General features: G+C 50.7%; 1 protein-coding gene across 1 annotated transcript in view; it reads left to right on the top strand.

Moving 5' to 3' along the window:
• Nucleotides 1-1,785: 1,785 nt before the first annotated feature.
• The window catches only part of GPC4 (glypican 4), a 68,675-nt gene continuing 57,009 nt past the window's right edge, over nucleotides 1,786-13,451 (top strand). Inside the window, exon 1 of the mRNA XM_086756527.1 lies at nucleotides 1,786-2,019. Within this exon, the coding sequence (XP_086612653.1) occupies nucleotides 1,845-2,019 (175 nt within the window). The 5' untranslated portion in view covers nucleotides 1,786-1,844. The remainder of the gene's footprint in view (nucleotides 2,020-13,451) is intronic.

Raw genomic sequence — 13,451 nt, 5'->3', positions numbered from 1 at the left:
TGAATATAATGAATATAATAAAGGAACATTGAAATGTAAAATGCTGCACATTTCTCTTTTTTTTTTTTTTTAAATGACGCTATTACTAGGCCATTACACTGTCATGGGGCAAATTACACTGTGCTGAGACACCACTCTGGACACAGCACGGGGCACAGACACACGGATGCTGTGGCAGGACAGAGCTGCCTGCGCGGTGTCTGCACCCAGGAGACCTCATCGTGTCAGACTGGGAGCAAGGTCTCCTTAGGAGACCCTTGAACTGACATTCCAGCTCCATGGAATTGTGACAGTGTCTGTTATTCTTGCAGTATTATTTCCATGATTTTCAGTAAACAGAAGCAACTAGCAATTGTTGTGCTTAAACTGCTGGTTTAAGGACTTAGCAGGGCATGTTTCTGTGTGTGTGTGTGTGCAGGGCTGGGGTATGGAGGAAGAGTGGCTGGAGCATCTTGGTGTCTGTGTGCTTGAGGCTTCTGTCCTGCCAAACTCTTGGAAAGAGAAGATGGGTGAAAAAATAGTCACTTTTGACGAGTCTTTCATGCACGTAGATCGAACCCATCACAGCGATGTCAAAATTCAGCAGCTTAGTGAGCCTATTAAAACTGCAGCAGAGCTGAACCATCTACAGCTCCAGTCAAGGAAGTGCAGCCAGCCCAGCCCTTCCCAAACTCAACCAGGGAATTCCTCCTTCCCTTGCTGGGTACTTTGGAGCTAGAGATGGATGGGAGTGCAGATCATAGAATCACAGAATGGTTTGGGTTGGAATGATTTGGAAGGGACCTTCAAAGGCCATCAAGTCCAACCCCCCTGCAAGAAGCAGGGACATCTCCAACCAGATCAGGTTGCTCAGAGCCCCGTCCAACCTGGCCTTGAATGTTTCCAGGGATGGGGCACCCACCACCTCTCCAGGCAACCTGTGTCAGTGTTCTACCACTCTCAGTGTAAAAAATGTCTTGCTTATATCCAGTCTGAATCTACCTCCCCCTATCTTAAAACCATTACCCCTCGTCCTATCACAACAGGCCCTTCTGAAGAGTTTCTCCCAGTCTTTCCTGTAGGCTCCCTTTACGTACTGGAAGGCTGCTATAAGGTTTCCCGGGAGCCTTCTCTTCTGAACAGCCCCAGCTCTCTCAGCCTGTCCTCATAGGAAAGGTGCTCCAGCCCTCTGATCATCTTCATGGCCTCCTCTGGACCCTCTCCAACTGGTCCATGTCTTTCTTATAGTGGGGGCTCCAGAGCTGGGGTCTCACCAGAGCAGAGCAGAGGGGCAGATCCCCTCCCTCGACCTGCTGGCCACGCTGCTTGTGATGCAGCCCAGGATGCAGTTGGCCTTCTGGGCTGTAAGCGAGCGCCAGAGCGATGCCAGGTGGGAGCTCCCCACGGCCGGGGGACGCTCAGCCCCGGCTCCGGGCTGGGGCCAGCTCCGCCGGGAGGCGAAGGGCTCCAAGTCCCCCGGCTGGCGGTGAGCCGGCGGCGAGGAGAGCCGGCGGCGAGGAGAGCCGGCGGCGGGCAGAGCCGGGGTGGGCAGCCGCGGGCTCCGCTCCGCCTTGCTGGGCGGGTGGATCCCAGCTCCTGATTTTCCCGGGGGCTGCAGAGGCTTGTCCCAGCCCCGCGCGATCCTGCTTGGCTGCCGCCCTCCCCGCCTCCCTCCGCCTCCCTCCTTCTCCTCCTCCTCCCCCCTCACCACCCCATGTGCTTCCTGCCCGGCCAACTTTGCAGAGCGCCGCCGCACGCCGGGCCAGCCGAGCCGAGCGGCAGCGGAGCGGGGTGCAGGGCAGGCTCGGCGGAGGGGCCGGCTCCGGCCTCGGGGCGCTCTCGCCCGGCCCCTGCCCGCCCGCACCATGCCCCGGCGGCGCGGCTGCCTGCCGCCCTTCCTCTGCTGCACTTTAGCCGCCCTCAGCCTGCCGCTGCTGCTGCTGGCCGCCGAGCCCCGCGCCAAAAGTTGCTCCGAAGTGCGGCGGCTCTACGCCGCCAAGGGCTTCAGCCAGAGCGAAGCGCCCAGCCACGAGATCAGCGGTGAGTCGCGATCGTCGCCGCCGCCTTTGTGCGCGCTCGGCCCCGGCTCCCTCCCCTCACCCCCCGGCCCGGCTGCCCCCGGAGCTGGGCTCCCCCGGAGCTGGGCGCGTATCCCGCCGGGGCTCAGCTCCCCCCGCTGCCGGCCTCGCTCCCCGGCGCTCGGCCCGGGCGGTTGGCGCGGCGGCGGGGCGGGCGCTGCCGCTCCCCCGTCCCGCCCCGGGTGCCGCTGGCCCGGCGGCCTGCTGGCGGAGGGACCGAGGAACGGTGGCTTTTTTCTTCCCCTCTCTTTTCCTTTCCCCCACCTTCGTCCCGAGGTATTCGCGCATCCAGGGGACAGGAGCGCTGGCAGCCGGCAGCAGTAGGAAATGGTAGCTAATGTGCTCACACCCAAAACATTTTATTCTTTTTGTTTCATCCTTCATCTCCCTCCCAGGGCCGCGGCTTTTATTTCCCCTCCTGAATGACCTACTGGACCGCATTCTCCGCGGAACAAAGGAAGTGCCTTTTTAGCTGGAATCCTCGGAGACCACCAAGGACTCCAGCTCATGCGCTGCGATTTTGCACTACTTTCAACAATAACAAAAATGCATGACTGAATGGCTCAAAAATGTGGAGTGTTAGAGGCATTCATTTCTGTCTAGGACACTGTCACAACACAGGCAGACCCCAAGTAAATACCTTTAGACGGCTCAGATAGAAGCTGGGGGTAATCTTTACCATTGGCGTGCCCTCCAGATATGCATACATTATCCTTTTCACTGACAAAACTAAAATGACTTCAGTCGGTTGCGCTTTTATATTGTCAGGAGTAACGATACGCGTTTAGCCTCCATCTGTTTGAATAAAATTGTGGGTCCGTTTACTTCTCCAAGAAGTATTTTAATGAGAAACGTCTGACTGGTTGCGGTTAAAATACTCTCTCCCTTTAACCCTCCCTGCTTCCTAAAACGGTCTCTACTAAATAGGCTTGGATTTGATTTGAGTCCAGCTCTCATCGGTGCAGGATCAGGACATGAGCGGGCTTCCTTGTATGCGCTGTACCAGGAAGGTTTGACCTAGTCCTTCTTTTATATGTTGTTGTTTAAGATGACTTGGTGAGCTTTGGAGGATGTCGGGAGCAGGTCATGCTGACAGGATTTCCATTTGAGGCTCTAAAGCTGTTGTCGCTTTGACCCTGTGCTTTTGAAATAAGTGGTCAGAGAAACATGATGGGCAAGGTAAGGTTGTTGGAGAAAAGAAGGGCTTTCAGCAATGACATGCTGAGAATATCGGCTGGGTTATGTTGCTGTTCCAGGGGTGCGGGGAGTCTGTGTCTGGCCTCCCTTGGAAAGCAACAGGTCTTGCAAAGTTATGTTTTAAATGTCATCCCACTCTGCGGGCTGTTTCGGAGAGGATGGTGGAAGTCTTTAAAGGAGGCGTGCTGCGTATGGCTTTCAAGTGTGGTGTACCTGAAGTGCGACTGCACTCAGAATGAAACCTCGAGTGGGGTGCTACACCTGCTGCAGTTTCACGTTCCCCCTGAAAATGCACATGTTTTTGGCACGTGTCGTCTTCAGAGGATCCCCTTGCTTGCCCCTCAGCTGGCGTATGCCGATGGTAACTGCTCATCCCACTGCTGGTTTTTAACTTACCAAGCATGTAGTGCTTCACCTGCCGTTGCCTTTGCGGGGTCAGCGCAGGGAACTGGGGATGCTGTGGGCTGGGTGGGAAATGCTGCCCGTGATAACGCTGGAGGCTGTGGTTTGACACACGGGTGAAAGGTCCACGGTGTGTATTGCGTCTCGAAAAATGAGTCACTTGTCAAACCTCTGATTTCAGTTGGTGTTTCAGGTGATAGCGATGTGCTTTCTTTCAGGTGGGTGAGTGAATTGGAAGGGCAGTTGCCTGGGAGCCTGGCTAATCGGTGGGAACGAGATAAATGTGTGTGGGAAACAGCTGTGTGTTTGGACTGGACGAGTATCCCATTGGGGTGATGGTGGAAACTGGTGATTGCTGCTTGGTAGCACCTCTCTACTTGCCAAGCCATGGTGAACAGGTAGGAGAGGGTTCAATGGGCTGAGATGGTGTTGGGATAACATACAGAAATGCGGTTGTTACTGGCGTGAACTCAAGTCTGAAGTCCATCAAAGTTCTTTAGATTTTTGTACAGGTCTGGTGGGTTGTGTTCTGTTCTCCCATTCTCACAGAATTGCTTTAGCTCACAGTGCACAGACAGAAACACCTTTCCAAAAAGGTATTGTGAAAGCTGTGGAAAACTAGTTTCTGTTGGTGTGGTGACGTCTTTACTGTCAAAGCAGAGATTACTGATCCTACAAAACGTTGGCCTTGAATTGTCGAAGTGAAGTGGCTGAGCCGTGTGGGCAGATGTGCCCCTGCATCCGGCTGCGTGACAAGTGAAACTGGGTGGGCAGGGGAGTCGTTCGGGGTTTAGCAGCGACTAAACCTTTCTGCCACATTTATCTTCTCCTGGAGGAGTAGGTATGTGCAACTTCTTTTTCTTTCAAGAAAGGGCATATTCCAACAATCTCTTTATGTCTATCATTGCTATTTCAGTCACATTAAATGGCTGTTGCTTGTCCGTAATTACCTAGGAGTTCAATTTAATATCTGTTTAGATTGTAATTAGAATGCGCATAAATGGCAGGTTATATCTTGCTGAAGTACATAAACGTTTCTGAAAGAAATGCGCAGCTGGTCAACTCACTGCTTGCTCGATAAGAGATGTATAATGTGTTATTTGTAGTGTGGAACGTATAGAAATTGTTTCCTTTTATGTTAGCTGGGTGTTAGAGGTGTAAAGGCAGACTGCTGCTGTAAATCCGCATGGAAGCGTTTCGTCAGTCACGGTCCTTTGGCACTGCCTTGTGTCCGAGTGATCTTCTGTAGCCTCTGCGCCTATAGCCCTGTGATGTGTGTTTTGCAAAGCATGTGGCAGTGGTAAGATGTAAACTTGCTGCTGCTGCTGGAGAGATCGGTGCTTGCGCAGAGCTGATGTAGATGGCTGGTTTGAGAAACTCGACTCTTGGTCACCTATGGGTAGTAGGTGGTATGGGGAGAGCACCAGCCTGTAACTGGTTTTAAGATTACTTTAAAAGCTTTGTGAGGAAAGGGCACATCTCGGGAAGGTCTCAGTCCTACAGCCTGTAGCTGCTCACTTTGTTTGAATGCTACCTGGAAAGTATCCGTCCTCATTGAGCCCACGTGTCACTGGATGATGGAGCAAAACTCCCTGGGAGCGACCATCCGGGTTGGTCTGGTGTGGCTGCAGGACGGAATGCAAAGTGAGCTGGTGTGGTGGCATCCGGAGACCCACAGTAGGTGGCTGTGATTTCAAAACAAAAAAAAAAAGCCAGTGTTCCTTTCAAGAGGCTCCTTCTTGCCCTCAGGTGTTAAACAGATGGAAATTCCTTCCCTTTTCCTGCTAATTGGAAGAAATACATGTTTCTTTTCCTGGATTGAAAAGAGGAGGGGGGTAATCTTGCCTGTTGGTGGAAAGCATTATCAGTTAACCTGTGAATTTCCTGCAGAAAGGTACTGTCTTCTCTCGCTGGCACCACCGTCCTGATTTTCTGGTGCCAAGCTGGAGTGGAAGTGGCTCTGTTGGGGAGCATGGAGCGAGCCTGGAGCCCGCCTTTGCAGGGAACTGGGTGCAAGTGGTACTCTGTGTTCAGTTTTGGTGAAGATGCTCAATGTCATCTTTGTCTCTAATTAAACCAAATTAATGGAGTAGCTGCATTTATTTGTTGGCAGCGATGGAGAGCAGTTCTTTCACTGTGACAGAGGAAGTCACTCAGGCCCCGATTTTTGGCCTGATGGGACTTTACCCAAAGTGACTTTTGTCAGGGACGCCCCGATGTCCTGCTGCTGGTGTTTGTGGTTGTCAGCTGGGTGCCCACGTATCACCCAGGCAGGCCGCCTTGGTCAAGGGGGAAGGCTGCTTTGTCGGTGCTGCTGTTTTACATATAAAGCCCAGCAAATGCTTTTTTTAATTTTTTTTTTTTTTTTTTTTTTTTTTTTTTTTTTTTTTTTAGTTTTCACCTCCTTCTTTTCCATGTGGCCTCTTCCAGCTGAGAAACGGTTCCTGGCCCTCGTCCAGGGCTGTTACTCGTGCTGTCTGGCACCGCTGAGCCTGTTGCAGTCAGCTTGCACAAGACGGCTGCTGTGGTCCTTGGGGTGTGAGAAGTTCCAGATTATCCCTGGTCCTTGTCACCGTCCATTTGAAGGCATGGAGCTACCTGGCCAGCGGCTGTAGCTGTTGGCAGTGACTCTTGTCCAGTGAAGGCAGTGGTTGTTGGCGGGCAGGGTGGTTTCTCCCGCCCGGTGTGCATTAACAGAGCAGTTGCCTGACCACCCGTGGGTGGAGAAGTGACCGTTGGAGAACGTCCTCGCGGCGAACGCCAAGTGCTGGCATGGAAAAGCAAACGAGAGCATCGCTTGAAGTATTTTTAGCTGCTTCTAATGTCATTTAGCAACTGGAAACAGCGGGAGGCGGGAGCTGGCAGCGTGCAAGTTGCCCGCAGGCCACCAGCGAGTGTCCCGGCACTGGCAGCCGGCTGGCTCGGTGAGCGTTGGTGAGAGCCGGTGGTGGCCCCCGGCTGACTCACGGCTCCAGCCGCCGCTCGCCTGGGACTCTGCTTTCTCTCCGTACGTCTGCAGCACGGGGTTTTGTTCGACAGCAGCAGCACGCCGTGTCCTAGCAGCCGGCAGCGTGAAGCATGTGGTTAGCAGCAACTGCTTGCAGTGGTCCGGGCTGAGTGGGAGTATCATTTTCCTTGGCAGACACTTCATAGAAAGTTCTGTTTTTTCTGCCAGAATAAGCAGTCATTACATTCCATACAATTCATAGTCAAATTATTATCTATTGTTAAAATTGCCTTAATTATCAGATGTTTCCTTAGACGTGTAGCTGTTTTTTAAGAGGCTGAATAGAAGTGTGTACATTGTGCAGGAGGCTGGAGCTGCACAATGTTTTCAGGACCGTTTTGTAGTTTCAGGGAGATTTTCTGTGGCTTTCGTATGTCAACAGACTTTTTATTCTCGCTGAAACGACACCAGAGCAAGGCCGGCGTGGCGCTGGGTTGGCCTCGGGTCTCTGCCTCTCCCCTCTGCTGTGGCGTTTGTCCTTGATACCTGTGGAGCTGAGGGAGTTCAGGCCAAAGCATCGCAGCGGTGTGGGAGCAGAAGGTGTGAGATGGCTCTGGAGAAGGTCCTGGACCAGTGTCTTGGAGGCGCAGGTAGCGTCTGCCCAGTGGGATTGTGACAGACACAGTCAGGAGGCTGGAGGGGTCCTGGGTTATTCGCGGTGGTGATGTTCGTGGTCTTAGCCTGCTCTGTGGTGTTGGCTGGCGGCTCGTGTGGACCCCGCTGTCCTGGTTATGTGCAATGAGTTGCCAACGCTGCCAGTGCCCCAGAGCCTGCGTGGATGGAGAAGGGCTGCCAGCGCTTCTTGAGAGGTGTCGGACACGTGGTTCTCGCTTCCCATCCCCTCCACCCGTAGCTGCTCCCCTGATAAGCAGAGAGGAGCTGACCACGGGACTTCTATGGATGTGCATGTGTGTGTCGAGTTGCGAGGGCTCAGTCTTTTGTATCTCTTGCTCTCCTCCTTAAACCATGGGATGGAGCATCGGGATTATCCCATCTGCTCCAAATCCTTCGCCTTCTCCCAGAAGAGGAGCGACCCACTCAAACTGATTACTTGCTTTTGTTCTGCCTTTTCTTTTTTTTTTTTTTTTTTTTTTTTTTTTTTTTTTTTTTCTGGAGAGGGGGGCAAGGAAATTCTTGTTAGCCAAAAAGGTCAGGGTGTGCGTCTCCTCCCCGACGGCCGGGGGCTGAGAGCGAGCTGCCAGCTCCGGTCTCTGGGGCAATAACCTCCTCGCATTCCTCACATTCCTCCTGCTTTCTCTTTCTTTTGAGATTATGAAGATAACTTCCTTCTCCCATTGCTTAGCAATGGGAGGGCTGGGGAAAACTCTTGAATTTCCCCCTTTGCTCCCTAAATTGCCTTGTGTGCTCCAAGATGCCCCGTAGCAAACCTCTCTGGTGCCCTGGAAGGGGCAGTTTGTGCTGTTTGGTGGGATTCATGCATCTCTGGAAGAAAGCTGCTGCTTGTGTTACTTTTCTTCATTTCCAAGCGGCTTAATAAAAGAGAATGACTTTGTTGTAGCCCCTCTTAGCTGCTTCCTGGTTTGTTAAAGACTTTCTTTAGTGTTTCATTAAACTATTTTGCCTTTCTAGAAGAGCTTTTGGGCCGTCTGTTTTTGCCAATGCAGCATGCGTGCAGCCCTGCAGAGGCTGCAGCTGAAGCATCGTATTTGTTCTGGAGGATTTTCTTCTTATTTATGTCTTTCTGGTCCAGGAAAGACGCTTGGATAAAAGCAGTGCGTTGGGAAGAGAGAAGCTGATGAGAAGGTGTTGGAGAGTTTTACGTGCATGGGGCTGGTGGCAGCCATGTGGGCTGTCATCAGGCTTTGCCCCCGCGATGCTGTGGCTATCCTGGTTTTCTTAGGATGATGTTTTCTGTTTGCACATGGCTCTGGCTGGTGCAGGCATCTCTGCCCTGCTTCCCCTCCAGTTCATGCCCTGTGGTCTGGCACATCTTGTGTTCCCGTAGGGCCTGGGAGAGGGGCGAGATGGGATGGGGAAGGGGAAGGGTGGTGGTACCCAAGGGCAGCGGTGCCTCACCTCGCTGGCAAAGCGCAGTGCTTGAAAGGGTGGAGACTATGCTTAAGGTGTGTGTGAGGGTGGGCTTGTTCTTCGTTAAGGGCTGACCAATGTTGATTTTAATGTGAAATTAGGATTGTAGTGCCTCTTGCCCAATGTAAAGTATTGCTCGAGTTCTCCTCCCCCCAAAAAAGCACTTTTAGAAATACTTTTTTTTTAATTCATCTTTTAAGAAAAAGAAAAAAAAATCTGTTCGTGTCCAGTCTTTCTACTCAGATTTTCTGTGATTTATGCAATCGGTGGCTGATGGACTTGGATGTATGGGAGTTCTCTGTGAGGGACTCCTTTCCCGGCTGGTTTTCGTGTGGGAAAGGTATGTGGTCAGCGGAGAGGAGCTGCCCTCAGCGAAGGATTTCAAAGGAATATTTCTCTTAATGTTTCCAATTTAGAAGTTGAGAATTGTCTGGATTTTAAGCAAATTCAGATGGGAGAAAACAGTGATGAAATGTTTAAAATATGTTTCAACATTTTTGTGGGAATAGGAACTGTTCTACAGGCGAGGCTGCAGATTTTGGGAGGTGAAAATATGTGGCCCTTACACATTGTCAGCATTGTTGCTGCTTTTTTTTTTTTTCTTTTTTTCCCCTTCTTTTTTTAAAATGCTCATAGGAAATTGGCTCTGGTAATTGAGTTTCTACAGAACCACAACATCCAATAGCTGTTCCTTTCCAGGGGTCACACTTAGGTTAGTTTAAGTAATGTGCAGTCGGTTTAACCTCTTGTGGTTTGTAGTGCTATTCTAGAAATTACTGGTGATTTGGGGTGTGTTAGGGTAACAACTTCACAGGAAAACCCCAAATGTCAGGGTGTCTGGTTTTCAGAGAGCTCTAACCTCTCACCCCGTGAAAACTGGACACCTCATGGTACATCCCTTGAAGGGACACGCTCGCGTTGGAAAATGTAGTTAAAGCCTGTACGGCCCGTTGACTTCCCTTTGAAAGACGCCAAAATAACCCTTGGCACATTGTTTACCTGTGTTGCCTTATGACATCCTCCCACTTCGAAGCACTGTGCAGAGCCTGTGCTGGATGCTTGGCGCTGGGTCGCATCGCCCCGTGCAGCCGGTCCCCAAACAGTGGCTCTGATGGAGGAGCACTGGGTTTTTAGGGGATTTGCTGGCAGCGGAGGGCCAGCTTTAAGAAATTATGAGCTGGAGCTTTAGCTTGGTAGCATTGACGGTTTGGTATAAAAAGCTCTGTCTTGCACGCTGCGATGACAGGGGGTGATAAATCACTCTTGGCTGGTGCTACAGGTTCTAATAATGGTGTTTTAAAAAGATTACATGGGTTTTAATACAAACTTTTTGCTTCTTTGTACTCTTCTCTTTTTTTAAAGAGTGGAGCCTGTTTTGATTCAGCATTCTTGGAATACAAAGATAGAGCCAGGATTTTTCCTGGGCTGAAATGCAGGTTTTTGGCTCTACAAACATGAGGATCTCGTTGGAGTGTCTTCATAGCCAACTGGCTGGCAGTGTCCTCTTTACAAGGGAGCTGGCTTGCTTGCTGGTTTTAAAGGTAACTTTGACCCCTGGAAGGTTAAAGAGCAAGCAGCTTCACCCGGCTCTGGTGGGTGCTATTGGGAAGAAATTTGTGATGGGGGGAGACTTTGCATGATAGCAGTAAGGGAGGAGAATAACCTCCTGCAGCCTCCCTGGCTTTCCTTGGGCCCTTCCCGTGGGAGGACAGGGCATTTAGGTGATCAAAGAAACCAGTGCAATTATAAACCTGATGGAAAATAATTCCCTTGCCAGGTATGCACGGGCACCTGAGCGGGCTTCACCTTTGCTCTGAGTAGTGCAGGGTGGATTTTTTTTTTTTTTTTCTTTTTTTCCCTCCCCACCTTTGGGTTTCTAGAGCACAGTGGCCGGCAGTTTTGGGGAAGCATGGGGTGCCCAGTGGGATGAGGCGGTGAGACACCGGCAGCAATGCCACCCTGCCAGGGCAGAGGCACCAGGAGCGGGCGGCTGGCAGAAACCCGGTGCGCGGATCAGAGATCAGAGCGGTGCCACTGGTTTGGTTTGGACTGGAGGAAAACAAACAGGCTTCCTCCTGAGTTTTGGCTCGATTCAGAGATTGAGCTGAGGATGCCATAGGACCATATGCTTTTTTTTTTTTTTTTTTTTTTTTTCCCCTCAGTGGGGGAAAAATGGTTCTGATAGCGTCTGCTAATGATTCAGCGCTGTTTACATAATAACTGTGGTTTGCTTTCATTAGCTCTCATAATGAGATTGCTTTCTTCTAGTGCAGTCACTTGCTGGTTTGGTTTTACACCTTCTGCCTCCCGGACCGTGGCATCAGGCTTGTGTTGGGGCAAGGAGGTGGTGCGAGGGTTTAAGCCTGTCCTGGCCTCCCTTCCCCGGCTCCAGGTGTGGAGGAAAGCTCCCGACTTGTCACTGCAAAGGAAAGGAGGTAGAGGGGACTTGTATCGCTGGGACAACTTCTGAAAGACCCAGGTAGCGATTTGGAGCATCGTAGTGGTTTGGAGCATCGTAGCATCTTAGTGGAGCTGGGTTTAAATCCATTTTTGGGTGACTTCTCTGTGCAGTGCTCACCTTCATACTAAAAACCCTTGGTTTTAGCTATTGGCAAGGAAGGGAATCCACTACTCTGCTTCCAGTGGGAGGAAAAAGCCAGGTCCTTTCGCCTCCAAGATCCACCGTATCAGAAGTGCTAATCTGCGATGGTCGATGTGCATCACGGATATTGTTTGGGTGTATGGAGCTACTGGGTTAACTGCTGCAGCCTAACCTTGGTAGAGTACTGGTTTACTCGCCGTGTCTGAGGAACTGTGAGTGCTGGGGTTGCTTATGACAGGGTGCCAGCATCTGCCTCCCGCAGCATCCCGCTCTGCACAGCAGGGATAACACCCACCGCTGAGCTCCTATTAAATAAATAATGTCACTGAGAGGAGAATACAATATCGTGAGTGCTACCTTTTGGAAAGGTAATGTTGGATGGTGTTTTGTTGTTGTGTTTTGTTTTTGTTTTTGGTTTTTTTTTGTGGTTATTTTTTTTTTTCCTCTTGAGCTTAATAGTGGATGTGTTATGGTTTCAGAGCAGCCCTGACAGCAGAGTTGAGTGCCGTCAGAGCTGAGTACCCTGCAGGCACAGCACTGTAGTTTGTTTTTTTATTTTTTTTTTAGGCTGGGGAAAGTGGCACTGCTCTCTGCCACGTGGCTTCCAGTAATTAACATCAGTTAATTGGGGATGGTTGGAGAGCTGTGGCTTGGTGGGTAGAGGAGGCTCAAAGGGACGGGGCTCAGGGCTGTTTCTGCCCCATTGCATCCAGCCTGCCAAAGGGACGCGGAGATCCTGGTGGCAGGCGCCCAGCTAGGAAAACTCCACAGAACTCGGCCCTCTGCTCTATTAAAGGCTCCTTTATACCACGTTTTTGCCGTAACGCCCGTGAGAACAGCCAGCCTTTTCAGCAGCCTGAAACCTCCCTTACCGGGAAGGCTCCTGCGCAGGGAACAGGCTGGCTGGCACAGGGCACCTCCAAACCAGCCCGGAAGCCGCTTTGAGAACACTGTCTGCAAGTGGGCGAGGATGCCGGGCGAGCCCAGTGCTCCCAGCCAGCCTTGCCGAAACCGGGGACCATCCCACTCGCCAGCCAGCTCAGTAGGATACTGAAAAATAGTTGTGGCGAGTAGGGGTTAATTTCTAGGTATCAAAATATGCATAAAAGGTTAAGGGAGACTTCCTCCTTGTCAATGAATTACGGCTTTAAAATATTTGCATTCTTTCCTGAAAGATTTAGGAATAATTATATAGCACTCAGGGGCAAGGCATTGCCAGATAAACCTAACAACTCTGTAATTTGTACTCGAGGCAGGGTTTCCTGTAAATGATAGCTTTGTTTAATTTTACAATACTGCTTCCAAATGTTTGCCGGGTATGAATTGCCAGCTAAACTGGACTTGTGAATCTGGGAGAGTATTTATTTGTTTGTTATTGCAGACAATAAAAGCTGCTGTATTTGGCCAAAACTTGGCATCTCCTTTAAAACTTCTAGGCATCCTTCCCCAGGCAGGTTTGGTGGGGTGGGCGGCCGATGTAGGGTGTGAGCAGCTTTCCAAGTTCGCTCTACAAAATCAATGGGCTGCTCTAGGATCTCCTCCCGCTCTCTTTTTTTTTTTTTTTTCTGGGGTTGGGAAAGGAACGCTGCAGTCGCAACGCACATACTTTATTTCCATTACTCAGAGCCGGAGTCATGCATAGTTACAGCCAAAGACACTTCAGCAGCTCTGGGGATAACAAGATAGCTGACAGACTGGAATGCGGATTTATCAGGGGTAAAAACTGGCAAAATTCCTTATTTCTGATTCTTCTTTTAAAATAGGCCCTTCATGCTCCTGCTGAGGCCACCGTGAGTTTTAACCCTTTGTGTTCTCCCAGCTGGATCTGGGGATGTGCCATGGGACTGCCCGTCTGTCTTCTGGGATTGAATTGCTCAGTCCCACTTAGATCCTGGGTGTTGTTTTTAAACTACAAAGCTCTTTCAGAAATGTTTTCAATGGGTTTTTATTTTAAAGAGTGGGCCTTTGCGCCAGATGTGTGTCTGAGTTACCACAGAATGTAAATTTTACTGTATGTTGCCTTTGGACTGGCAGTTTGGGCGACTACTGGGCAGTTAACATAGGAGGATTGTGCCGTGAAATCCACTTCCTTGGGATTTGATTCATATTAATTTGTTTCAGAGCAAATCTCTTTATT

The sequence above is a fragment of the Chlamydotis macqueenii genome, chromosome 11, assembly GCF_036417535.1.
Source record: "Chlamydotis macqueenii isolate bChlMac1 chromosome 11, bChlMac1.mat, whole genome shotgun sequence".
In the NCBI taxonomy this organism is placed as follows: domain Eukaryota; kingdom Metazoa; phylum Chordata; class Aves; order Otidiformes; family Otididae; genus Chlamydotis; species Chlamydotis macqueenii.
The sequence above is the reverse complement of the archived record's forward strand: the minus strand, read 5'-3'. Positions and strand labels throughout refer to the sequence as shown.